Raw genomic sequence first — 26,088 nt, forward strand, 5'->3', positions numbered from 1 at the left:
TGGAAACGAACAAGATATGTTTGATATTAAAGCTCAATAAAAAAAATGCAGTGCACCATTATTGTTAGTGGACAAGAATCTCAGCATCTGCTTTGATATCCAAATTAATAACTAATTAAAAACAAATTAATTAGGGCATACAGATGACATGAATGTTTTCCTACATGCCTAGTTATTGTATAACTTGACAACACTTGAGTTAACTTCCTCCTCCGAATAAAAAAAAAAACAAACCCCAAAACAAACCACAAGCTAAACCAAACCGAGATTTGGCCTTTCCACCAATTAAACAAACCCACTCAAAGTGACGCAATATGACAGCCGACTGCATTATGATGGACAATTTGTACCAAATGCCTACCAGTATTCTACTGTATGCCAGTTTCATCACAAGATGCATGACAGGTGACAAAAAAAAATCCCCACCATCAAGTGTACTGATCTGCATACAAAGCAAGGCCGTTGTTAACAGTAATGGGGCTACTGTGGTTAACCCTATGAAAAAAGCCCAGCATTCACATCTACTTGCTCCCACTGGAGTCACATGTTCATGTGTACCAGTGGAATGCAGTGTGTGTGTGTGTGTGTGTGTGTGTGTGTGTGTGTGTGTGTGTGTGAGTGTTTTAAAACACAATCAGCATACAATCGTTGTCCCTGCCTGCTGATCCTGGCAGCTTGTATTGTGAGCATGTACAACTGATCCCAGTGCATAGATACATTGCATTCACTCCCAAAACATGAAAGTTTATTTTGTTGATCTTTTAGAAGGTTTTTGTTTTGTTTTGTTTTGTTTTTTAATAGTATGCAATGTAAGACTGGCACTGGAGGATTTGGACTTTGGCAATGCCTGAGATGTCAGGGGGCACATAAAGGGTTAAAAAGAGGCATGGAACCGAATAAATATGGATTGAACAAATGCAGAACAGTGAACACATCTGTGAAGATTGAGGAAGATTGTACAATCCATTCAAAAAGTTATGAATTGTTTTGATAGCATTTCAGTATAAAAGGTCAATGACGGACATTAAAAAAGCTCAGAATTTGTGAATATCACAGCAGGACAACAATACAGAAAATGGCATACAGAATTTCACACCTTATTTTCTATAAAAAGTACACATTCCCTCCATTTTGTTGCTGACACGTACTGAGGATAATATCATTTCCCCTGCTTCCTGAAAGAGGTAAGCCCAGTCCTCTTTCATTATGCTATATCAAAATGAAAGTGTGTTGAATTCTCTTTATATTTTTCTTGATATTGTAGTCCTACGGTGATATAACAAATTATTGTATTCTTCTTATCCAGCAATATTGGTGCTGAAATTAAAAGAAATCATTTGAAGAAATTGCCAGATTTTTTTCAAACTTTAATGTGTTCCATTTTTTCATATTGCACATTAATCTTCTACATTCATTCAATCCACACGTATACTGTAAAATAAAAAGATTTCACATGCTTCACAAGGAGCCAAGATTCACAAAAGTAATAAAGGTCATTGGCTCCCATATGCCAAAGTTTCATTACGTGAATATTTCTGGTTTCACAGTATTTGGGTTTCAGTTCTTTTTATCAAAAAGGCAACAATCTTAAGATTCATACACGTGTAAGTATGTTTTCTTTTTTCATAATTAGAGTATTATGCAAGTCCCTCCTTACCTGATAGCGCTGCACCAAAATGAAGATGTTGTCGACACCGACGGCCAAGACGAGGAAGGGGACGACCTCGATGACGATCAGGGTGGCAGGAATGCCGGCCCAGCTAAGGACGCCGATGGAGGAGCTGACAGACATCAGAACGATGATGACACCAGACAGACCAAGAATGATCTTGGAATCAATCTGCCACACAAAGATCACGGGATAGATATGACATAGAGTTAACATTCATCACTCGTACAGCTTGTACACAAATTTCAATAGATAGTGAAACATACAGTTGTAATCATATATCTTTTACACTGTACTAGAGTATTAAAGAATATGAGTACATGGTATGTACACTGTATCTTTTCCCTGACAACACTTGACATGCACCAACTTAATGGTCAGAAGAAATTGTATATTGTGCACGACTGCGTAGTGCTATCAACAGATTGCAAAGCGAAACTATATTCCTATACATGTATACAATTTCATCTCTGGAAAAAAAAAAGACTGAATAGATCCCAACAGGAAACTGGATCACTTGGCAGAGCCAAAAATTAATGTAACGTAGGCAATCTGGACTCAAAGTAATGAAATGCACACATACATGTACGTGTGGCAGGAAGTCAGGGATTCAGTAGCTTGTCCCTCCAAAAATCTGAACCATTTTACAGTAGGTACATTCCATTTGTATTCCATCTATTGAATACCAAGTTCATATATTCTTCATTAATATCTCTTTAACATGGGTAATGCTGTACATGGTAAGATGCCTATAAAATCCATTGCGAACTGCTGAACTGATTTAATGCAATGATGATGTGAAACACAAATGTATGTGTTCTTTATACACAGAACAGGGACTATCAAACAACAACAATGTTGTACAAGAATGAATACACTGATACACAATCTCTGATCAACTACCCTATTCCTGTTTGTGTTTTAAAACTGAGGAAAGATAAAGCTCTAGTTTAAAAAGAAAGAAAGAAAGAAAAAGAAAATGAAAGAGAAACCAAGAGAGAGCAAATGAAAGGGGGAAAGGAGAACAAAAATGTTGATGGGCAAAAAGAAACTGAGAAAGGAAGACATGTCTATCCAGCTGAATTAAAATCAAAAGTAGGTCCTGTTCTAGTGCTCTGTACAGGTACATGGATAATGATCAATTTTTGTTTTGTTTTGTTTTGCTTTTGTGTGTGTGTGTGTGTGTGTGTGTGTGTGTGTGTGTGTGTGTACAGCACAATGTATGTGTTGGAGACAGTGTGTCACAGGGGCTTGCATTGTATAGTCTTCATTCAAGTCATATGGATACATTGACAGGAAAGGTATTTAAAGAAAGATATACCAGAGCCTTGAACAAAAGCTAACACAAAAGTGGCCTGGTGTCCTTGGTGTATCATAGCAAAAATTTGAACATGTGTATCAGAGTGACCAGTATTTAACTGACACTGCATGGTTTTGTAAAATCTGGAGTAATGATCAAAGTCCTTATCGCTTTTATGCACGAGTGCTTTCATTCTGTAATAACTACTGTATGAACAGAAATTGACACCAGACACACAAACACACACATACTGTACTTGTACAGTGCAGTCTTGTACACTCACAGACATGTACACACAAACAAAAATGTGCAAAATAACCCATCACTGGCAAACAGTATCTAAAGACCAACACCACATTACACTTTCACACTGCAATGAACTATTAAAACTGTAGTTCACCTTTAAAAAAACCCCCAAAACAAGCAGGTTGATTAATTACTTGATGTCAGCAAGCACAGCTCTACAAACGCTTTTCAGCATGGGTGTCCAAATTTAATTTTTAAGCCCCCGTAGCTTATATCATTAATACAGGCTGAAAGTAATGAGTATAAAGTGTTTAGTGAGCTACAAGATGTAATTTATTTGATTTCATACAACTGTACATTTCCTGGGGGGGGGGGGGTGTTTCACAAAGCTGTTCTTCTTTAAAGATAAGAAGGACTGAAGTGCGACTGGTGATCAGTTCTTGTGTGCTATACTTATCAGAATCTCATCAATTCAGCACAAGAACTGATCACCAGTCACACTTAGTCCTTCTTTGAAACACCCCCATGGACCGCATGTTTCCTTTAGTTTTCTGTGTGTGTAATGCCTGGTGTAATGTTTCCCCGCAGAGTTAACAGAAATTTATACCCACATTGTTGGGTGAAGGACATCAAACAGGTCCAACAACATTGTCCTTCACGAGCAGTCTTTCAGAAGGAAAGGTTGTGACCGTGTAAACACTGGTTTAGTCATTCATCATTTAGAAGGCATTCTACGGACCCATGTGAACTGTCTTCTGGGTCTACATGTATGACTGTCGTGTTGTCATTGTATTCATTCACACTATGACCTGCCATTGCAAAAATCTCCCCTTCCCCCTCCCCCCCCCCCCCCCCACAAAAAAAGGAAAAAAAAAAGGACAAAAGATAGAGAAAAGCATGTACTGTATTCTGCAGATGATACATGTAGTTCACCTGTTGAAGGCTACATGGGTAGTCCAGAGTATACCCGCGCAGGTGTCTATATAAATTATGGTGGTATGGAAAATGCGTGTCAGACTCATAGCAAACTCAGCTCTAAAGTGTAGTCCTCAACGGACTAACAGATTAACCCGTTAAGGATGGACTGATTGCCGTACAACACACATTTCCCATAAACACTTGATCAAGTATACTCAGGACACGTATTCAGTGGGTTTAATAACAGACATGTGTGCATCAGGATGTTGAATATGTAGCTTGTCATGTCTATACATTAATTACTGTGATATCATCACAAGAAATGTCCAGATGTCACATGTAAACTACAGTTTTGTACATCATAGTACACAACAATTTAATGACGATGAGCAAGACCTTTTTTTTTTTGCAATGGAAACAAAACTACAATAAGTTTCTTTGATACGTATAAATCTATTGACCATCCCCCGACCCCATAAAGGTAGGTTAATTGTCATAAATAAATGTGCCATGTGCTGTGACAATTTCTATAATCTCAGCTTCTAATATCAGATAAATCACAGCAATGGCATTAATGATGTACAACACGTATATTGTATTTGAGATCTTTCATGTGAAGTACATACTTGCAAACAGTATCTTAATAGACTTCATGACCAACAGCTATTTAAACATGTACAATTCAATAAACAAAACTATGATGAGTTTAACAGCCCATCGAAACCTCCCCCTCCCCCTTCCGAGAATGAAAATGGCAGTTAATCATTTGACAAAATAAATGTGTCATATGATGAGATCACAATGTCTAAACATATTAATGACCAAAGAGCCAAAGATCAACGTCTTGAGTGAAAATCACCTTGTCTGATAACAAGCACGTTAATTACCCATGACGGCAGTTTCTTTATCTCGTGGCTTATCACAACATGAGATAAAAATGGTTAGGATCTACATGTACACATACAGTACAGGAGTTGGCACACCATAGTGAAATGAACGAGGAAAGACTTGTCAACCCGCCCGCTCAGAAATCAATACTTGACTTTTTGAATTACATTTGTACTTCCCCTTATTCTTTTGGCTGTTCTTTGTTTTTCTCATAAAAGAGGGGGAGATATATGAAACATGTACATTTTACTTGTAAGTCAATAATTTTGAGATATATATGACAGTGAATCACAAGGCTGACAGACAATAATTGCTTCATTGTACTGACTGCACTCTACAAGGCATCACTTTGTGTGCTTATAAATGGTGTATTTTTTCTACATTTTAAATTATATGTTTAAATATGTACATGTACACCGTTCCAAGACATAATTTTCTAACTCATCATTTACAATGTACAATTTACTACCAGAGGAAATAAGGGAGGGAGGGGGGTGGTGGTGCAAAATACTTTGAGAACCTGACAGTTGTGACAGCACACATAAAGTAAATACTAGCAATTTTATATGGGTACCCATACAGTGTAAACTGAGGGTGCTCAGATGATTTTATTGCTGTAGACACATGCAGACATCTATTAACTGTGCCTAAATGCAAGTGCTGATGGGAGATCGCTACTGACATTATCCGTGCCAAACAGGAAACTGTGTGAACCATGAGAGAAGAGTGCCATGATAGAAGTACATTGTAGTCTTATTGTGGCCTTTGATTTCCACCAAAATGGTTGCTAGGGAAATCTGATGATCCAGAGGGAAGTTGGATGAACGAGTGGCGAGTACGGGGTATGATTTCACATTTAGATTGAATGAGAGTGGGAAATTAGCCACACGAAAAGGGCAAGGAGTCTACACACTAATAAACATGAACATACATACATTGTATGCCTACTTTGGTCAGTAGAAAACCCTTTGGTTTTCTACTTGACTGGTGTTTTCTCACGAGTGTTGTTATGTGATTTGCCGACTATTTCAACATAAACATGCAGTCGCATAGAATCAAAACTCTATTGTTCTAGGCTCATAATGTATTTTGATTTCTGAAAGACAGCTCTGGGTACAACACAGATAGCAAATCCGAGTCACAACAATTCTGCTGTAAAGTTTTAATACCTCTTCTGAAGAAAACAGACAGAAAGACAAACAAACAATCAAACAAACCAACCACTAACACTGAACAAACAGCTAGTCAAGCAACAACAGCAACAACAAACATGCATACTCCTTAGAAGGGGATCTGGCATCAAACTGCCATGTCTGAGATTGCAGACTACGTATAAATACCCACAAAACAAATCACTTAAGATACTTTTACACAGAAGTTCACCAAACTATTACAACCATTATTCAAATGCAAAAAACACATTCTGTCACGTGGTTAAAAAGTTCCTTCATCCCAAAGTGCAGCGAAGGGTGACGCTACAATTGGGTCAAATGAAGCAGAGTCAAATATCACTGATATCCCAATGTTGTCAATGTTTCTCCCTGCCTTGAGATCAAGGGGCGTCTTTTCAGAATAAAGAAGCAAATTACGGTTGGAAGGAGATAAGGGGTAGGATTAAATCAGCCAATAGGTATGTTTGAACACACTGTTGTGTAACTTAGCACTCTGGACAGAAAGGCAGTAACAGACAAGCCTGATTCCACCATTGTATAGACTGTATTGTATAAATTCTCACCACTTCTAAAAATATGATGTCAGTTGTTGCAAAACCAACCTCAAATGAACAACTGTGAATATCATCATTACCCTTTTCTTCATCATCATCATCATCATCATCATCACCATCATCATCATCATCATCACCATCATCACCATCACCATCACCATCACCACCATCATCATCATCACCAACATCATCATCATTATGACCATTATCATCAACATCATCCCCATCATCATCATCATAACTAGCACCATCACCACCACCACCATCACTGTTTCTGATTGGTTTTGCATGTTTCTTTTTGTGTGTGTTTATTCATCTTTTTATTTGCACTCTGAGGAAGAATGCTGTTGGGCACACCATGCTCCATACATCAATACGACCAGGAAACTCACCAGCAGGCGTTGGCAGCTGTTGATCTGTCCGAGAGCAAAGGTCACATAGGCAAACATGAGCATGTAGCTGGCAGCGATGGTCACCACGTCCGAACTACTCTCCCTATTAATCTCATCTTCCACTGATCTCTGTATAATGAGCAGACACACAAAAACATTACTTTACTTTACACTACAACAATAAAGACTTTCCAAGGCTTGACAATAATTTTATACATATTTTTTACGCACACACAACTGTATGTAAGTATACAAACAATGACCTTGTCATTGCCTCAAAGATTCTATTTCAGAAGCCATGAGAAGAAATGTGTGAGGTCGCTGACTTGAGACATCAATTCCATTCCTATCAGATATCATCCGGTTTATAATTATGTTGATGGGACGGTATAGTTTTGGTTGAGAGGGGGCTTCAGGTTTCTAGCATTGTTTTGAGCTAACGAGAAACCTCTCATGAAACCTCATGAAATACAGACATGACAGTGCATATAATTCTATTAAGGAGTTCAAAGTCTATCTCATGAAAATTGGTTATGAAATGGCTGAGATATCCAAACAAAGAGGTCCTATTATAGGTCCCCCCCCCCTTTTATTAGGATCACATTGCTTTATTTAGTTTTTGGATATCTCAGCCATTTCAAAACTGATTTTCATCAAATAAACTTAGAATTCTTTTTAGAATTATATGCTCTTTAATATTTTATAAGTGGTTTCTAATGATCTTGTAAAAAAAGTTAAAATCTGAAACCATCATCTCAACCAAAACGAAAAAATCCCTTTAATCAGTGCAAAAGCTACGTAACATGTAAATGACAACAGAAGGTGGCTGCCATCGTCAGAGAAAGGGACTGTCCATTTCCATGATGGTCAACTCTGAAATGTCAGGGATACCATCCTCACCTCAGCCTGAAAGGCGATGGTCAGGTTGGGGTTGCTGTAGTTCTTCACAAATTCGATGTACTCCTTCTCCCACGCCATGGCCATGTCCAGGCGAGGGTCACCGGCCAGGTAGTTGTTGACCGGAAACGTGATGATCAGAGAATCGGCCATGTTGTACTTATCACCTGCAGCAGTGATGTTTCAGAGACGGGTGGCTCAGATTACAGTGTGCTCCCATTATATGAACATTTTGTTTCAATGAAGCTAACATGGAAGTCCCCGAATTATCTCTACACACTTTATTTGTTAAATTATTTAAAAATGTCGATATATTTGTATGTACACATTACGAGAGAAACTGCCTGGACCTTTGTTTTGATGGGGGAAGCCTGTACACTCAAAAAAGAGCATGGGCAATGTGAAATTGAAACAAAATAACAGACAGACAGACAAACAAACAAACAGACAAACAAACAAATAATCTGAAGAAGATATTGTGTTGTCAGGGGATGTGTGAAGTTTAAAATCCAAAGGAAAATTGATAGATACAGTAACTGTACAGCGTAGTATCGCCAGATACTGTAAAACATGATATATTCGCGGCATGAAATTTTCGCGAATTGGAGCCGACAGCCTTTTTCGTGGCATGAAATTTTCGCGACTTGCCACTGGCGTTCAATGCATGTAGTGTAGACAAAAACTTTCGCGTGCATTTTAATTTCGCGAATTTTGGCGCTCGCGAAATTAAAATGCTCGCGAAATTAAAATGCACGCGAAAATTCCTCGTTTTACAGTATACATTGGAGTTCATGGCTCACTGTGTTAAAGTTAACCTTAACATGCGGTGAAGTTTTGGAGCTATTAAAAGTGTTTTTGCATAATTGGTACCTTCAAAACCGCCAAGGGCCGTCCATGGGAAGATCGGTCCCCCATAGGTCCCCAAACAGGGCATGAGCAGTGCGGTGGTGTCGTTAAGTGAATTCGGAGCCCTATGGGATAAAATAACAACAAACAAGAACATAATGAAACAAACTGGCAACTCCGGTGATTGCTAGATTTCTTTGGAAGGTAATTCATTGCCAAGGCATTAAACAGTACTATTAAATGTAATGTCTTCAAAGTCACAAACATAAACACAAACATAATATCTATCCAAATGGACTCAAAAATTTGCAACTTAATTGTACATGTAGATGTTTCAAATTCATTGGCATTCAAAATCACATTGTTTCATGCACAGTTAACGGTGAACCAAACCGTGAAAAAGTGCATGTTTTCATCATTTGTAACAAAGTATAAATCTCTCAAAATATTTCTTTAGTAGTAATTTGTCACTTTTAGTTCGGTGGACAGCACATTCTGCCTCCCTCCAACCCACAAATTTATGCTACAAAATTATTAAATTTTTAACGTATCAACTGACGTAGTAGAGTGTGTGATTTTCACTCACCCCGCACATGAGAGAATGTGGTCGTGATAGTCTGCGGCAAGCTGCCAGCCGTACGGCCCCATGGCCTTCTTGTCGAGGTTCTCATGGCTGTTCTGGAAGTAGTTCACCACGCTCTGGATCGTGCAGTGGTCGTTCTGCGGGGCCAGGGGCTTGTAGCAGATGTCGGATAACGTGATGTAGCTGTCGTTGCCGTACGGGACTTGGAGGTTCAGGATTTCTGTTTGAAGGTCAAGCACCTATGGAGGAGATCAAACAGAATCTCAGTCAGATTACGATAACCAGTATACATTTACGTTTGGAAATGCGTGTGAGAGTATCTCAGGGTTCCTCTTCTTTCTGCAAAACAGCAATTTTTCATGTACATTGTACAGTAAACCCTGTCTGCAATGACCACATACATGTATATGGAAAAAAAATATGAGGCTATTATACCGAGGTTATTGTAGCCTGGTTTCAATGCAGTCACCATTGAGATAGATATTTTCAATGTATATGTTCATATAATGTATGATGGCATGTACACATACATCATGATACTACAAATGTACATTTATATACACACTGCAATTACGTCATTTGTGCAATAACTAACTGCCTGCCCCTACAAATCATCACAGGTTGTATTATCAAATAGCTGTAGACACGTTTTACTGACAGTTCGCATCATGCAACAACCAACAAAGCTATAGAAAGCTGGTCGTTCTGCTGCTGGGTGGTCGTTGAACAGACTTGCTGGTTTTCTACTAGAACCAAATCTGTGGTTGCTGGTTGCGGTATGCAGGTGGTTCCGCACACACAGATTCTTGTACACAACTCTACAGTTTCTTTGCTCAGGATTTTCAGGCAGGTGGTTGTTATAGACTTTCTAATAGTTGCCAGAGCAAGTTTGATTGTAATGCACTTGCTCAAAGACAATATCAACTATTAACATACTCCCTCAAGTTTGCACATAAGGAACAGGTAACTTGAAATATTTTTGTAAGGCTTTTTTGAACAACTCGTCACTGAATACTACAATTTGAGTACTACCATATTCCATTCAAATCATGGCTGCTGTCTCTAATTTGATGCATTGCAGATCTTAACTTCCCTGCTTTCAACTGGGAAACAAAACAATCCCGAGTCCTCACATAATCTAACTACAATCTAAACACAAGGCCTTAATATTAAAAGAAACTACATCATGTACCTTCAAGTGCCATATATTGAGGTCAATGCTATGTATCTTGAATAAGCACCGATTTCATATCAGAGTGAGGCTTTGTGATTTATCTAGGGTCGGTCGACTTTACACCCATTAATAACTGTAGACCGACCCATTTGTAATCGTGTCATGCTGGAAACAACACAGCAAACAAACACATTTATATGTGACATGATCCCCTACAGAGTTGCCCAGTTTCAATGGTTGCTTTATATTTTGAAGGTTTGTGCAGAAGTGTTGGACAATGACTCAATACACCTCTGCAGCAAGCACCTGCCCTCTTGGCAACATATATTTTATTTCCTTTCAGTAAACTGATGCAGACAAGGAAATATGATACTGGCCAAAATATTGGTTGCCACCCAAGTTCCTCGACAAGAATTTCCTTCTGAAGTATTGTAGTGTACATGTACATGTATCCTCAGGCAGGTTTTATGCCAAGAAAATGTAAAAAGATTTGAAAAAAATTGCCCTCAATGAACTCTCATAACCAAATTTAATCCTTCCACTGCATGTCATTGTATTTAATTCACCTGTATCAAATGCGCATTCACCTGTCACGAAAGAACCTCTCAATCTGTGGAATGAAATTTTACAGGCAATGAACTGCTCTGACTGGCCTGGTATGTATCTCTGAAATACTGTAAAATGGGAACTTGCACATTTCACACTGCATTAAATCAGCAGAAAAGAAAAGAAAAAACTTGAAGCAGAACGAGAAATCAAAGCACTCGATTGTTGTTGCTGTTTTGTTTTTCTTGTTACAAGTACATGCTATCAATGGAACTGCTATTAAAAACAAACTTGTGCAAACAATTTCTGATTTTACAGTATTCGCAAAAAAAACCAAAAAACACAAAAAACACACGCAAGGAAAACGAAGGAACTTCTTCTGCATACCTGATGAAGGATATCGAGGTCAATGATGCCGGAGAACTCCATGGTTGTCGTGACGGGCAAATCTCTGGTGTAATTGTATGGCTTGCGGGTTGGTGCAGTCAAGATGAGCTGTTCGGTGCGGTAGAACGGGCCGAAGTGCTCGTCAAAGTAGTTCTTTTCAAGCCGCGACTCGCTGTCTGGTGGGGACCAGAGCTGCACTGGATCCGTCGTAATCTTTGGGCGGGGTGGAGGACAGCCACAGGGAGAGATGCAAGATGTGAAGAAGATTTTGGAAAAAACTTAATGCATGAACTACTGGGGGAATTACTGTATATCATAATCAAATATATGTGTTACATGCGGAAGCACGTAAGTGCTTAAATATTTGCATCATCACACAATGGATGGCTACCAAACTTAAAAAAAAAAAAATCCTGTGCTGAGTCTTTTCACACGTACACACACAAAGCAACAAACAGTCAAGAATGAAATATTGTATTTAATGAAATGTAATGATATAGCCTTCATTATTACAGAATCACCATATTTCAATATGTATTAAAAGAAAGCAGATCACTTTACTTTGTGGATGATGCCATCCAACTGCATGAATGACGGCTAATTGTTAGATTTGTTCTGTGTAAAACAGAAAATATCATAATTTTTCACAATCATTATTCCTGTGCCAGCTTTAGGTGCTTACAGATAAAAGAATGGGCTATTACAGTTACTAGAATGGGAACGTTTCCTCTGCACACGACACAATTTTACTTGAAAACATGTCGAATCTTCTTTCAGATGAAATTATGAAAATCCTCACCTGGAGTTTGATGAATCCCACCGACATCCCTGTCACCACCATTACCCCCAGGACAATGACGACGTGGGGATGAGCAGCCACAGCCGTGCCGATCTTCTGGAAGAGCAACTCCAAGAGGTGCTGGAAGGCGAGGCCACAACTTGCTTTGCATCCGACATCATCCTCCGAGATCTGCGATGTAGTACCGGTTTCGTTGACGGAGTTGATGGACGTGGAGTTTTCGTCGCAGCACTCACCCCGGCTGCCATCACTCCTCTGCTTACAGCAGCACAGGGTCAGGATGTTGACGGTGCAGAAGAAGATGACGAAGACACCGTAGGCTGCGGTGAAGATGACCATGTATCCGTCGACGCCAAAGATGAGGAAGGGTGGCTTGGTGGCCGGAGGTGGGGGCAGAGGGGGGCAGGATGCAGGACAGTCTTGGCAGCTGCAAGGCTGTGTGTCGTTGCTTATCGCTTCCTGGCACGAGTACACCTTGGTCTCCATGGATTCCATAGACTCGGGAGGAGACGAGAGGTTAAAGTTGATTTGGAACGGCGTCTGCTGGTTCGTTTTGTCACCCATAAAGTCCAGCCAGCGCTGTGCCGTGCAGTGCTCTGCTCCATACTGCCCACAGTACAGTGACAGCACTTTGGTGTTACTGCTGGGGAAGTTCACGTTCTTGCACGAGTTGAACATCTCCTGGGCGGTGTCGTTAAGGACGTAATAGTCCACCTCTGAGATGCTTCGGTTGGACATTGCGCTAACATCATCAGAACCACTATCAAAGCCAGGGTAAGGCAGAGTTGTTGTCGCATTCACGAACATGCTCTGGTTGGTGCTGCAGGTCAGGTGGCAGTAGAGGGTGACGAGATTCTTGTAGCACGACGGACACCGCCCCATTGTTTCTTCGGGCAGCTTCATGTTGCCCTGGAAGGTGAGCAGCTGGGAGGTGGCGCAGCACGTGCGGGTGGCATTCTCGTCCTCAGCGACCATCTCCGGGCACAGCTCCTTCAGGATTTCCAGACCCTTGGAGTCATTGAGGAGAGGAGCTGGCTTGTTGTAGAGGCAGTTCAAGGGTTTCTGGGTAGTGGAATCTGTGCCACACTGGTCATACCACATACAGTACCCTGGCTCGTGAATGAAGATGCCATCCTGTAGAGGGTTGAAAAAAAAAGGGGGGGGGAAATCATTTTATAAACAAAAGTACGTCTGTGAGTGTGCCAATACATCTAGTGCTCTGTGAAAGCACCTTTCATAGTGACCATCACGTAGCAATTTGCTACAGTTTGGATTTATGACAGCTCAAAAAAAAAAAAAAAAGTAATTTGTGAAGTAATTTCATTACATACAGGTAGATCGGGTGCTGCATACTATGTACAATGTAAAACTTTCAACATTTCCCCAATCGAGCAAGTAGATTTTACAATCTTACTTCCAAACACTTGCCTGAACATGGATCTTACTTGCAAAAATAAAAATGTCCAAAAATATAAGAAAATGATATAGTACATTGTAGAAAATCACCCTTTACTCAATCTCTATTAACAGCACAAGTTGATTCGTACACTTTACCACTTTTAAACTGTATCATACTTTGGTTCCATCAAGTGTTGGTGTTGCATTGCATTGGGGCTTTTCCATACATTGTAAGTGTTGGAAAGTTGCTGAAAATAGATTAAAACGTTGTGAATTTCATCACTATTAAAGCAGTCATTATCTTTGGGCCTCTGTGGAAAAGTTGACTTTGTGGGTTTCTAGGGGGAAAAAGGGGAGAAAAGAAGAAGGTTGCTTCAAGATTTTTCACTTGCCCGATTGAGCAAGCACATTTTTCTTATCGTTCCAAAACATTTGCCTGACTTTTAGTTCCACTTGCCCCAGGCAAGCACTTTGAATGTAGCACCTTGCCTCATGTTTTCTCAAGACAATTGTTATCAAGAAACTTTATCATATAATGCTCATTTGTGACAGATTTGACAGATTACTGCTGTCATAGTGTAAAACACTTGATCAACTTCACATCAATTCAGAAGGCATGCATATAATGTAACTGTACAATGTACAGCAAAGTCACATGCACTGCACATTTTACAGCGTGTGCAAAAGCACACATGGTGCCATTATACGTTTGCCTGACTCTTGATCAGGGATACTTCAATGTAGGTTCAAGATCTTTGTTGACATGACGCATTTCGGAAAGATAAACCACGACCTTGCATTCACGATACAACTTCAGTGATATTCCCACTGTACTTTTATCCATGGCCAGGGAAATTGTGTCACAGACACCACATCTAGCTCAATGTATTGCATTTTTATGTACGTACTGTATACCTCTACAGCAGAGAGTATCAGTTTAATCATTAATCAAGATCCTGCAATAAGTAACAGGGGAGACATGGAATCTCTACAGAAATTGTGATGTGAGGAACTCTGTCTTTTCATGCATTCCCAGTGAAGCAGTATCGCGATAAATGATAATGATGTGCGGTGTACAGTATGCAACATACAGTTGTATGTAAAGGGCATACTGTGTGTACTACAATTCCATGTTTTAATAAACATCCAGACTTTCTAAATCAAAGTTTAGTGAAAAACATCAAACCATATTGTTGTAGGCTGGTTCTTTCCTTGAGAACACTGTGCTTTGCCCTCCACTGTCAGAGGCCACATTGTTTCATGTTACCTATAGTACAAGTACTGTAGGTACAAATGTACGTGTAACACTTGACATTCCAGCGAGTATATTTTCCTCACGAATGAGAGATAACAGCCCTGAAAAATTCAGATTTTGTCTTTGTTGAGCCATTTTACGTATGATATAGAATTCCCTATAAATGGCCCAGTGTATCCTATTACAATGATCAAAAAGGCAATACAGTCAAACCTGCCGTAGTGGCCACCTGTCTTCAGCGGCCACCTGCCATATATGGAAACTAACAACAAAAAAACAAATCAAAACACACACACACAAAAAGAGAGAGAGAAAAGCAACATTAAAGACCCGGAGCTCTATAGTGCTCAGCAACCTGTCTATAATGGCCACTTACAAATTTGTATTAAATCTGCATAATATTCAGGGGCCTACAATAGACAGGTTTTACTGTATTTGTTGCATAAACAATGTACATTGCAAATGGTCATTTCATCAAGCTTTAATAGACAGCAGCCAGTCACATTCTGGAAGGTATTAATCCAATTAAAAGTGACATCACTGCATGCAATACAACTCTTTTAATCTTTGCTGCATTCTAATTGTCATGTGACTGTATTTAAATGACCAATCGCTGACCAGTATTCACATCATGTGAATACATGTATGTACATTATGCACATAATGCACATAATGCAATTTAATGTAACATCCGTCTGCATAAAGTTTCACCTTGAATTCTTTACCATACAATATTGTACACTGTAAGCCTACACGCATACATGTGCAGTACTGTATTGTCCCCTTCAACTATTAAAGAGCCAAAATTACTACCGTCCACATGACTCCTGCCCAAAGTCCATCAATTCATGCAAAACCTCCCCTGGCTTTTAATAGTCTACTTCTATGATGATTACATACACAGTACTATCAGGAGTTGGGTCTGGATGGCGTCTGTGTTGTAATACAAATTATAATGCAAGGATCATAGGGCATGGTACAATGACCTGTTAGTGTTATTTAAACCCATAAAAAGACTTCTAGTTCAATTCCGGCTATCGCCAATGCCGTAAAAAACTCCTGCGCATGCTGAAGAGCTCTGTCACAGGTGCACTGTTGGATTCCTCAGTCTCTTGTTCGATTCCGGTTGTCTCACGCGAGTCACAGTTCACATAAGATTCAATGGAGTTCTTTGTCTTCTTTTCCGTTGTTAGCCCTTTTTGTCTTGGCTATAATTCAGCTTAAAAGAGTTGAAAGTATCTATAAAGCTTTACTGATTTGCGGTCACTAGAGTCATGTTCACTACTGCAAGGCTTCAATATGCTGGTCACATGATGGAAATCGAAGAAATCTTCAACAAAAAATACCTTCTTATAAAGACAGAGCGTGATGTAAGTGCATGTGCGGCCAAAACCGGGGCAAGTTTGTCCCATGAGCTATCCCATAATTAATGAATCTACAGTAAAACGCTGCTCTGCGCACAGCACCTACATACTGGCGATACCTGGTACCCTCAATTTATGACCATGACAATCAAAACTCACTCAACAACAGGGGAGTGTTAATGGTAGGACATCTAGAGGGCACTTCAAAGTTTTATGTGTTTTCACTTTAAAAAAAAAAAACACTTCATAATGGCTCTGACATGCACACAATGAATACAATACAGGCCTAGTTCCAGTGGTTTATGCCTATATGATTGTACCTGTAGCCATGTATCATAGTGCTACACTATGACCAATGAGGTGGCAACTCCCTGATATGACTACAAATTTGTACCACCAGTATACACTGTACATTGTACATAAAATTGTACACTGTCTGCCTTGATTTGACACAGTACCATTGGGAGTGCAGCGATTAAAAATGTTTATGAGTTACACGTATCACATTTCACAGTTCAGTATGACAAAATATCCTCCCATATGAAAATCTTGTAACAAAGCTTGGATATTTTTCCCAAGCTCTTTATGTGCCATGGTAGAAACCCCCGTGTGCCACATTATTCTGAGACATCAACGTAGTCATGCGTTGAGAAAACAATCTGTTTTTCAAATCTATAACTTTTTATAGATTTTATAAATATGTTAAATTGTAGATGAAGTGAGCACAATTGAAGAGAAAAGGCCAAACTTTGCATTGATGTACTTGTAATCTATAATTGTTTTTTTTTTTAAATGCCTTGCAGCTATAATTACTGTAAACATACATAGTATGACTTTTGAACACAAAGTAGTGACATTAATACTTCATTACTTAGAATTTGCGGGCAAATCCAGTATGAAACACTGCTTGTTATGTAGTTAATCACCACATAAAATGCAAGCTTTAGACGAGAGGAGTGGAATCAAGAGAATCGCTTTCATTGTACTGTGACATTTGGCGATTTATTGATCGGTTTCGGTGGGTTTGTGCGATTGAGCGGAATATGCGATATTGGCACGCCGTCGACTGAGTCGGACGTGCGAACGTGGCAACTTAGAGAGTTAAACAATATCCAAATGATGCACAGGATAGAGTGCGTTAGTGTAGGCGTATGAGCTATACACCTCCACTAACGCCACGAAATAATCCTGTGCATCATTTGTTTTATAAAATGGGTCGAAAATTCGAAAACTAACAGCATTTTTGAGCGTTTTTCACGTACCTTTGTGGGTCAAGACGTCCGAAGATGTTCGTCCCAAACATTTACGCATGTCGCACTCGGAAATCCCGCACATACAGTATAGACGTCTAAGTATAACGAGGGTTGGGTTTCCGGACACTTACCGTAAGTTCCCGCATGAAAACTTACTTATTTTACATAGAATATGCACCCTTTACGTTATAGACTTGATATAGACTCCTCATATAGGCCTACTAGACAACATACTTTGAAAACGGCGTGAGAATTAACCTGCTAAATCGTTGGATTTACCCTTCAAAGTGACTCCATGTACGCGTCCGGTCTCACAACGCTTGGTCTACTGTACTGTACGTATTATACGTATGCCACACATGTTATGCACAAGGGAAGAAAGGCCGGCGGCCGCGCCGGCAGCCCGAACTAGAAGTTGTTTACAGGATTAACAGCGCGTATGCATGCAATTTGCATGCAATTCAAAGGAGCCACCGCGCGCACAGACGATCGGCAATAGGATTTAACACGCAGTGCAATGGGACTGAGTACCATAACCAAAGCACACGTCACTAATTTCAGCGCTTCCTATTGGCTACATTCTTGAACCCATTTTATAACATAGAATACCGAAGGTCCCTTCACACCATACATTGTATGCATAAAACTCTATCAAAAGAAATGAAATCAAATGAAATTTTGGAATTCGCTTTAACTGTCATACAAGTCGCATCGCGGTGAGTGTGTGAATGCTGGAGCAAAGGAAGTTGCATGACCTAAATTTTTGGGTCCCACCATTCAAAACACGTAACAGTACACGAAACACAAGGGCAAAGGGCCACTCTGTTAGCAGATTTCAGGCATGTAAGCCTTGGTTGACAAACTACAATTGTACAGCACTTGTCATTTTTTGTGGGATATACGTGTTAGATCTGTCTGTCTGAACGGGCACAAAAACTAAGGTATTTGGATTGCGATTGTTATCCTGCCGTAATATCAGGATGGAATTTCCTATCAAAAGCTGATTGACAACAAAATGCCACTGCAGTGATCAGGTGATGCCTCGGCACATGACTCATGCAAAGGTCAGTATCTAAGCACTCATAAAAACCTTTTCGGCATGCTGACTAAACGGTTAAACATTGTGACTGAGAAATACCGGCACACAGCAGATCAGTGTGTACACTAAGTGTGCTGAGCAAATATCCACAAAAACCTGAATGTGCACCAGTGCTGATGTGTACATTGTACAATGTCCATGTGAATACTGCATGACGTGTAAAACAACCTACAGTTTTTCAAATTCATGATTCTTCCGTCGAGATGTTTTCATTGCAACTGATTGACAAATTGCCCTACATCGACGTAAATAAGCACTGAATTGATCAGTGTTTTAGTAGTAGCCATGATAAAAAACGTCGATGTAGGGCAATTTGTCAATCAGTTGCAACCTACAGTTTGTTCATTTCTTTGGCTTTCCTTTATATTCAAAATAATTAGGACAATGTTCTCATTTCCTTTACCAACTACAGTGTACATAAAATTAGGAGGGGGAGGGGGGGACCATCTAAATTACCAATGCAGCTGTATGTACAGTTTTGTCTGTAATATGATGTAAAGTGCATTCAAACAGCGTCAGGTGAATGAGATGAAAAGTTAAGAAGGAATTGAATGTGTGACCAAATAGTGTACTAGAATAATGCAAAGTACATGTGTGTGTATGTACACGTAGCATTGGATTTCTAAACTTGAACTGTGAAAATGGCTGGATGTGGCAGTTGGCAGAAGCACGGAGCAGAAATTATTTTTAGTTCCTTTACATCCTGTCATAAGAGCAGTAGATTGTCTGGAAAAACATCTTTAAAGAAGTCACCCATTTCTTTCTGTTTTCCCTTTCTCTTTCCTCCTCTTCAGCAAATGGATGCACAACTGATTACATCGGGTCGGGTCGGTGTAGATTGTAATTGTCGTTATTCAATATCTGCTCACATGATGACAACTTCCCTGTGGGATGGCCTAGATCGTTTCCTGCGTGGTTTTTGTTATTAACTCGCTTCAGCTTCCATCTCATGCATAGATCAGACTACAAAACATCTGGACTCTGAGCACTGTGGAAACAAGCCTGCAGTCTTCAGCAGTCTGAGTCACATGTTCAAATGTTGTACCTGTAGTAGGTCTGTGCTATGCTGTTCAATGAATTTAATCCCTTTCACACAGGTTCTGCTTTACATGGGATACTCATTGCTCTTTGAAATTTTGATTAGTATTCCATGCACAGCTTGTGGTCACTTTCTCCTAAAAGAAAAGTGCTGTAAAGAGCATAAAACCCTATGATAAAAAGTTTTCATCTTTATGTATACTACGCATGATTCTGCAGGTGAAATCTTTACATTATTTTGAAGTCAGCTTCGTTCAGTTATCCTCATTTTATAACATACAAGTATCATGTACGTGTACATACTGCAACTCATCTGTAAACGACACAGACTTTATTCACTTTTCAGACTGTTTTGTACAATATCTGAGATGTCTTCTCAGTCATGAAGTCATATCTGTGACATCTCCAGTAGGTCGCCAATGGGTCTCCGTGAAGTCACAAAGACGTCCATTAGTGACCTCATAGATAACAAGAGACCCGCGGGTCTAGCGCTCACCTCAGTATCGCAAGTTCACCTTTCACGCAGTCACTAATCTAAATTATTCACAGCTCTACCAAAATTTGACCAGGCGTTCTCAAGTAGAAGATGAAAATGTACAATAAGGGCCCAAATGTTTTAAGATTCCTTAATTTGGGGGGATGGGGGCCCCCTGGGGCCCTCTGGGTGGGGCATGGTGCCCATTTTTATAAATTGAGATCCTGACCCCCTAGGGATGCTACCTGCCAAGTTTGACGAAAATACATCATGAGGTTTTCAAGAAGAAGATTAAAATGTACAATTCAGGCCCCCATTTGGACCTTCCCAACCAACCCCCCCCCCCCTTGCCCCCAAGAGGGGCTCCCCTGGATCTCCTATGAACAAACTTGAAACTACAGTCATTAATGTACTCACTCATAGTGTCATCTTAGCTCTATAACTTCTGATTCTAGAGAAGATTTTTAAAGATTCCTTCATTTTGGGGGTTTGGGCCCCCCTGGGGGCCCCCTGGGTGGGGCATGGTGTCCATTTTATCAAATTGAGATCCTAACCCCCTAGGGATGCCACCTGCCAAGTTTGGTGAAAATGGGTCATGGGGTTCTCAAGAAGAAGATAAAAATGTACAATTTAGGCCCCATTAGGACCCTTCCTCACCCCCCCCCCCCCTCCCCTGGGTCCCAAGGGGGGCACCCCTGATTCTGCCATGAACAAACTTGAAACTACAGTCATCAATGTACAAACTCATAGTATTAACTAAGCTCTATCACTTCTGGTTCTAGAGAAGAAGATTTTTACAGATTCCTTAATTTTGGGGCATTTGGGACCCCTGGGGGCCCCCTGGGTGGGGCATGGTGCCCATTTTAAAATAATGAGTTCCTAACCCCCTAGGGATGCTACCTGCCAAGTTTGGTGAAAATGGGTCATGGGGTTCTCAAGAAGAAGATGAAAATGTACAATTTAGGCCCCATTAGAACCCCTCCCCACCCCCCTCCCCGGGGTCCCAAGGGGGGCACCCCTGATTCTGCCGTGAACAAACTTGAAACTACAGTCATCAATGTACTAACTCATAGTATTAACTTAGCTCTATCACTTCTGGTTCTAGAGAAGAAGATTTTTACAGATTCCCTAATTTTGGGGGGTTTGGGCCCCCCTGGGGGCCCCCTGGGTGGGGCATGGTGCCCATTTTAACAAATTGAGTTTCTAACCCCCTAGGGATGCTACCTGCCAAGTTTGATGAAAATCTGTCTTGGGGTTTTCAAGAAGAAGATGAAAATGTAAAAAGTTTACGCACGACGCACGACGGACGACGGACGACGCACGACGCACGACGGACGCCGGACGAAGGGCGATCGCAATAGCTCACTTGAGCCTTTGGCTCAGGTGAGCTAAAAATTCATCTCCACGACTTGGTTCAAACTTGAAGACATCATGAAGACATCATGGAGACATCTCTGCACTGTCTCTGCCACGAGATGGGGACTGGAAAGAGTTTCCTTAAAATTGAACATATTAAATTCTCTCAAGAGTCGTTTACATTCCTGGAGACTTTGCGGAGATTATTATTATTATTATTATTTATTCAGCAATTCGATTAGGGAGACTAAAGTTACTACCAGGTTGCCAACTAGGGAGATCTACAGTACATCAGTACAATTGTACATGCAGGCCCTAGTCTCCACCCTGATGCTGAGATAAAGCTGTCATTTCAGCATACAGATACTATACAGGCACAGGAATGAGATCGATCACAGACATCACAACATGTTATTTTTGTGAATTGACACTGACGCCATAAAAATGCACCTAACGTTACAGCACGTGCATACAGTGTACAATTTGTACACTCTCACATGTGGCCATATTTTCGAATGTTGTGAAATATGCCATCCAACTGTGATTTGCTAAATTCGCAAAATTACACCCTTCAGAAAATATAAAAAAGCTTTATAGACCACTACACAGTATCTACCTAAGGGCAATTCCACAGTAACTGACGTTACACATAAGGATTTTCATGAAATTGTTTACCTTGTAGTTTTGTGAATGAAAGCACCTCGGGCTTGCAATTAGCATTGATGAATAAGTTCATGAGAATGAAGAAATAGGTGGAAAGTTTTTCTCTCAAACTGCATTTCTTATCACATAGCAAGTGAAAATGTGTCGGTAACTGACGTTACGGAAAAAGGACATGGGAAATTATGGTGTACGTGTAAATGGAAATATCTCATGTCCCTGACTTTTAGCCTATGTGTTTAATATGGCAATACACCTAGGTTCTTAGGAACAGGTGTGCAAAATAATGTGCACTTTAGTTGTCTCCTTTTACCACCATGCCAATTTCAGTGAAGGCATGACGGTAACTGACGTTACGTAACTGACGTTACGCTTACATTTGCCATAGGGTTTACACATGCAAAACCATGATTGGAATAGCTATGTGATATTTTATAATTCTGACCATTCAGAATGATTTGGTTGATATGAAGTTATACCTTGGTTCATCAGTCATAAATACACAATGAAATGAAGCAGTAGTCCATTTTCTTTGTGTTCTATGAAAACTTAAAGGTAAACATGTCAGTAACTGACGTTACACATACTTTGCCGTGGGGTTTACAGAGAACTAATTTATTTAACAGGTTATTATACTGCTGCAATGTACCAGTGACAATCCCAGGCAACTACAGCAACAAATTAAAACAAAATCTAAAGACACAAATAATATTGGGTGGGCCCTTAGGGGGCACCCCCCCCCCCCCCCCCCCATGCCATAGCACAGTTGGGCAAAAATAATGTAAATGCACAAGAGGATATTTCTTGACATTGAAGATTTAATTTTTATTCAACATTTATGATTACACAGAGCCATTAATAGATTAAGCAGTTCCAAGTAATAAATATATTGACATGACTAAGGGCTTTTTTGTTTGTTTGTTTGTTTTTTAATGAACAGGAAAGTTTTTATCTACATAGAGTGTTCCACCCATAATACCTTGTAGTACTACACAAAACATGGATATTTTTGTGCTTGAAAAAAATATAAAAATATCTTCCAGGTCATTGGGAAAAAAAACATGTATCAACTCATAAATATGCATAAATATGTATGAAATCTATTGTGATATATTTCTACTTCTTTTCTTTATTTTACTCCTGATGATCTCCATCATCAATTGATTTAAATGAAAAGTGTCGCACTTTTAATATTTCCCTGTGAAGAAGAAAAATAAATGCTTTTTTGGTCAAAAGAGCATTATTTTATTCCTAGCTTGAAGTAATTTAACTGTTTTTCTTTTCCTTTTCACTGATATATCACGGCTTGCAAATACATTCGAGATACCAAGAAATCGGACTTTGTAACGAAGAGTACTAAAATCAATATAAAAAATTCTTCCTGTTCATAATTATCATGTGTTGTATTACAAAATGTCCCTGCATGAATAGAATAAAGTAATCAACAAATACACACTGTATGAACAATTTTTTTAAAAACCCTATAGAATCCTCTCTCACTTTGAGCAACATCAGTGTTAAGTTTCAAACAATAATGAGTACATGCCTTACGTACCATAATACAAGATGAGCCATGTTAACTACACCACACATTTAAGTGCAAGAGAAGAAATATCTGTTTGTGCATTTGCCTTGAGGTAGAAACTTGACTAAGCTTCCTGAAAAAAAAGAAGAAAAATGCCAGCAAAAGCAAACATTGGTGAAGATTGTTAAGCTGTTGGTATACAGCTGTGCAGAAGTTTGTTTGTTGTTTTTTTTTATAGAAAATGTGGTTAACATGCAATCATGTCACTGATTAGGCCTACAAACTTTGGTAGCTTTATCATCCCGTAGGACTGGGAATGTACTAATTTGAGTGCATATACTGCATGTGGCAAACTAAACTTCCAGATGATTTAACCTTAAACTTGTGCTGAATCAAAAATCGAAAGCTCAAGCCCCCCCCCCCCCCAAAAAAAAAAAAAAGATAATCATGGTAAATGAATGAATAAATGAATTTAGAAATAAAATAAAATTAAAAAAAAATATCCATGGACATACAGTGTACCATGGTAATGACATCATTTCCTATGAAAGGGATTGCTGCCCTTTGTTGTAAGTTGACTTCCCAGATGTATTGAAATGGCCAAAAGTCAAAAAATTTGCCTCAGTTATAATTACTGTCATGGTAACTGACGTTACATACTCGTGTATGATGTTTTGGTAACTGACGTTTAATACACATTTTGTAGTGTTCATTTTGACTCTCCAGTATGCCAAGTATCCTTGTTTCTGGTATTAAAATAAAGGCATATGGGCATACATTAGAAATCCCAAGTTACATCATACAGCTCACTTCCTTTGATGAATAAACTTAAAAATTCCTTGTTTTTGGTAACTGACGTTACATCCATCATTACCAAAGTAATTAACAGTTTTTATCAAATTCTTTAAAGCTACAAGCTTTTTTTTCTATCGTGTGGTAAAAGACTTCTCTGGTAACTGCATATATATGAAAGATTGTTGTTTAGAGTACTAATAAAGTGGATATACAGAGAGTAAGTTATGCGACAATACACTCTTTTCACCATTGAGTTATAGGCATATTTTGGCAGCCATTTTGAAAATCAAAATGGCCGCTTTTATTGAAAAACATAATGATTCTTAAAACTTCAACTCAAGTACTGTCTGAAAATGTATGGTGTTTGAAACAAATATCATTTTGAATTTTTGGCACCTGTGTCCTAGTTACCGTGGAATTGCCCCTAAGTAAAGTACCATGTACAGGCTAAGCTAACCGCACCACTAGCCATCAGTGACCACAACACGTGCTGTTACTGCCATGGTTACAGCGCCAGGGATGCCAAGTTCAAAAAAAATTTTTGAGTGAGATTTTCATGACTCGGCATCTCGGCATGCGAATGTGTTCGCGAGCGAGGGTGTGGGAGGGGTTTTTCCCCCCTGTGGCCTCCCAAGGTAGGGAGCTTTTTCAATTTTTAGCTCTTAATGGTGCAATCAGATGCATACTTACAGGGTTGTAAGTGACTATTTTTTACTTATTTTATTATTTGCAACTATCACTTTAATCTTTTGAGCTACACGTGTATGCTCATTATCATAGGCCCAAGTTGCAGACTTCGCCCGATGCGTGAGAAAAATGGGTGCCATGCGTGAGATCGTGAGATGGCCCCTCAATGCTTGATTCTCACGCAGAATGCGTGAGACTTGGTAGCTCTGCAGCGCCCCGCTTTACACACGCTATCATTATACAATGAAGATGTTATTTCTACACGATGTACAACAATGCAATGTCCTACAATTTATCCCACTGCAGGTAAAATTTATACGCAGATATGCCGGTTGGACCACCGTTTCTAGAAAAAAAAAAAGTCTAAAACCTAGACTCTACTGTGCAACGATACAATGTATGTACAATAACCTACAGTTTAAATACTTGATGGTGTGGACTGTCTAATTATTTCTACATCATTGATTGACATGTATGATGGGGGGTTGAGTTTCCGGACACTTAAGTTCGCATGTGAAAACTTACCTATTTTACATTATAGAATATGCACCCTTTACCTCAAAGACTTGATATAGACACCTCATATACAATGTACTAGACAACATACTCTGAAAATGGTGTGAGAATTAACCTGCTAAATCGTTGGATTTTCCCCTTCAAAGTGACCCCATGTACCAATGTATCAAAGAGAGTTGTGCACGCGTTGATTTTGTTCGGGAAATATATGGGGAGCGAGCGTGTACGGTGTTTACATTCTCGCCGTACGATCGACGCAAACGAACATTCGATCGAACATATGTCATTATGTGTGT

General features: G+C 39.5%; 1 protein-coding gene across 1 annotated transcript in view; it reads right to left on the reverse strand.

The window, feature by feature from the left end:
• The window catches only part of LOC139723460 (NPC intracellular cholesterol transporter 1-like), a 40,178-nt gene that overhangs the window by 12,930 nt on the left and 1,160 nt on the right, over positions 1-26,088 (reverse strand). The window contains exons 2-8 of the mRNA XM_071634706.1: positions 12,372-13,505; positions 11,573-11,785; positions 9,469-9,704; positions 8,907-9,007; positions 8,040-8,203; positions 7,140-7,268; positions 1,658-1,840 (exon numbers count right to left, since the gene is read on the reverse strand). Of these exons, the coding sequence (XP_071490807.1) occupies positions 1,658-1,840; positions 7,140-7,268; positions 8,040-8,203; positions 8,907-9,007; positions 9,469-9,704; positions 11,573-11,785; positions 12,372-13,505 (2,160 nt within the window). The remainder of the gene's footprint in view (positions 1-1,657; positions 1,841-7,139; positions 7,269-8,039; positions 8,204-8,906; positions 9,008-9,468; positions 9,705-11,572; positions 11,786-12,371; positions 13,506-26,088) is intronic.

This window comes from Diadema antillarum, unplaced genomic scaffold, assembly GCF_040938485.1.
Source record: "Diadema antillarum isolate AM-2024a unplaced genomic scaffold, OU_Dant_1.0 scf00000191, whole genome shotgun sequence".
Lineage (NCBI taxonomy): Eukaryota > Metazoa > Echinodermata > Echinoidea > Diadematoida > Diadematidae > Diadema > Diadema antillarum.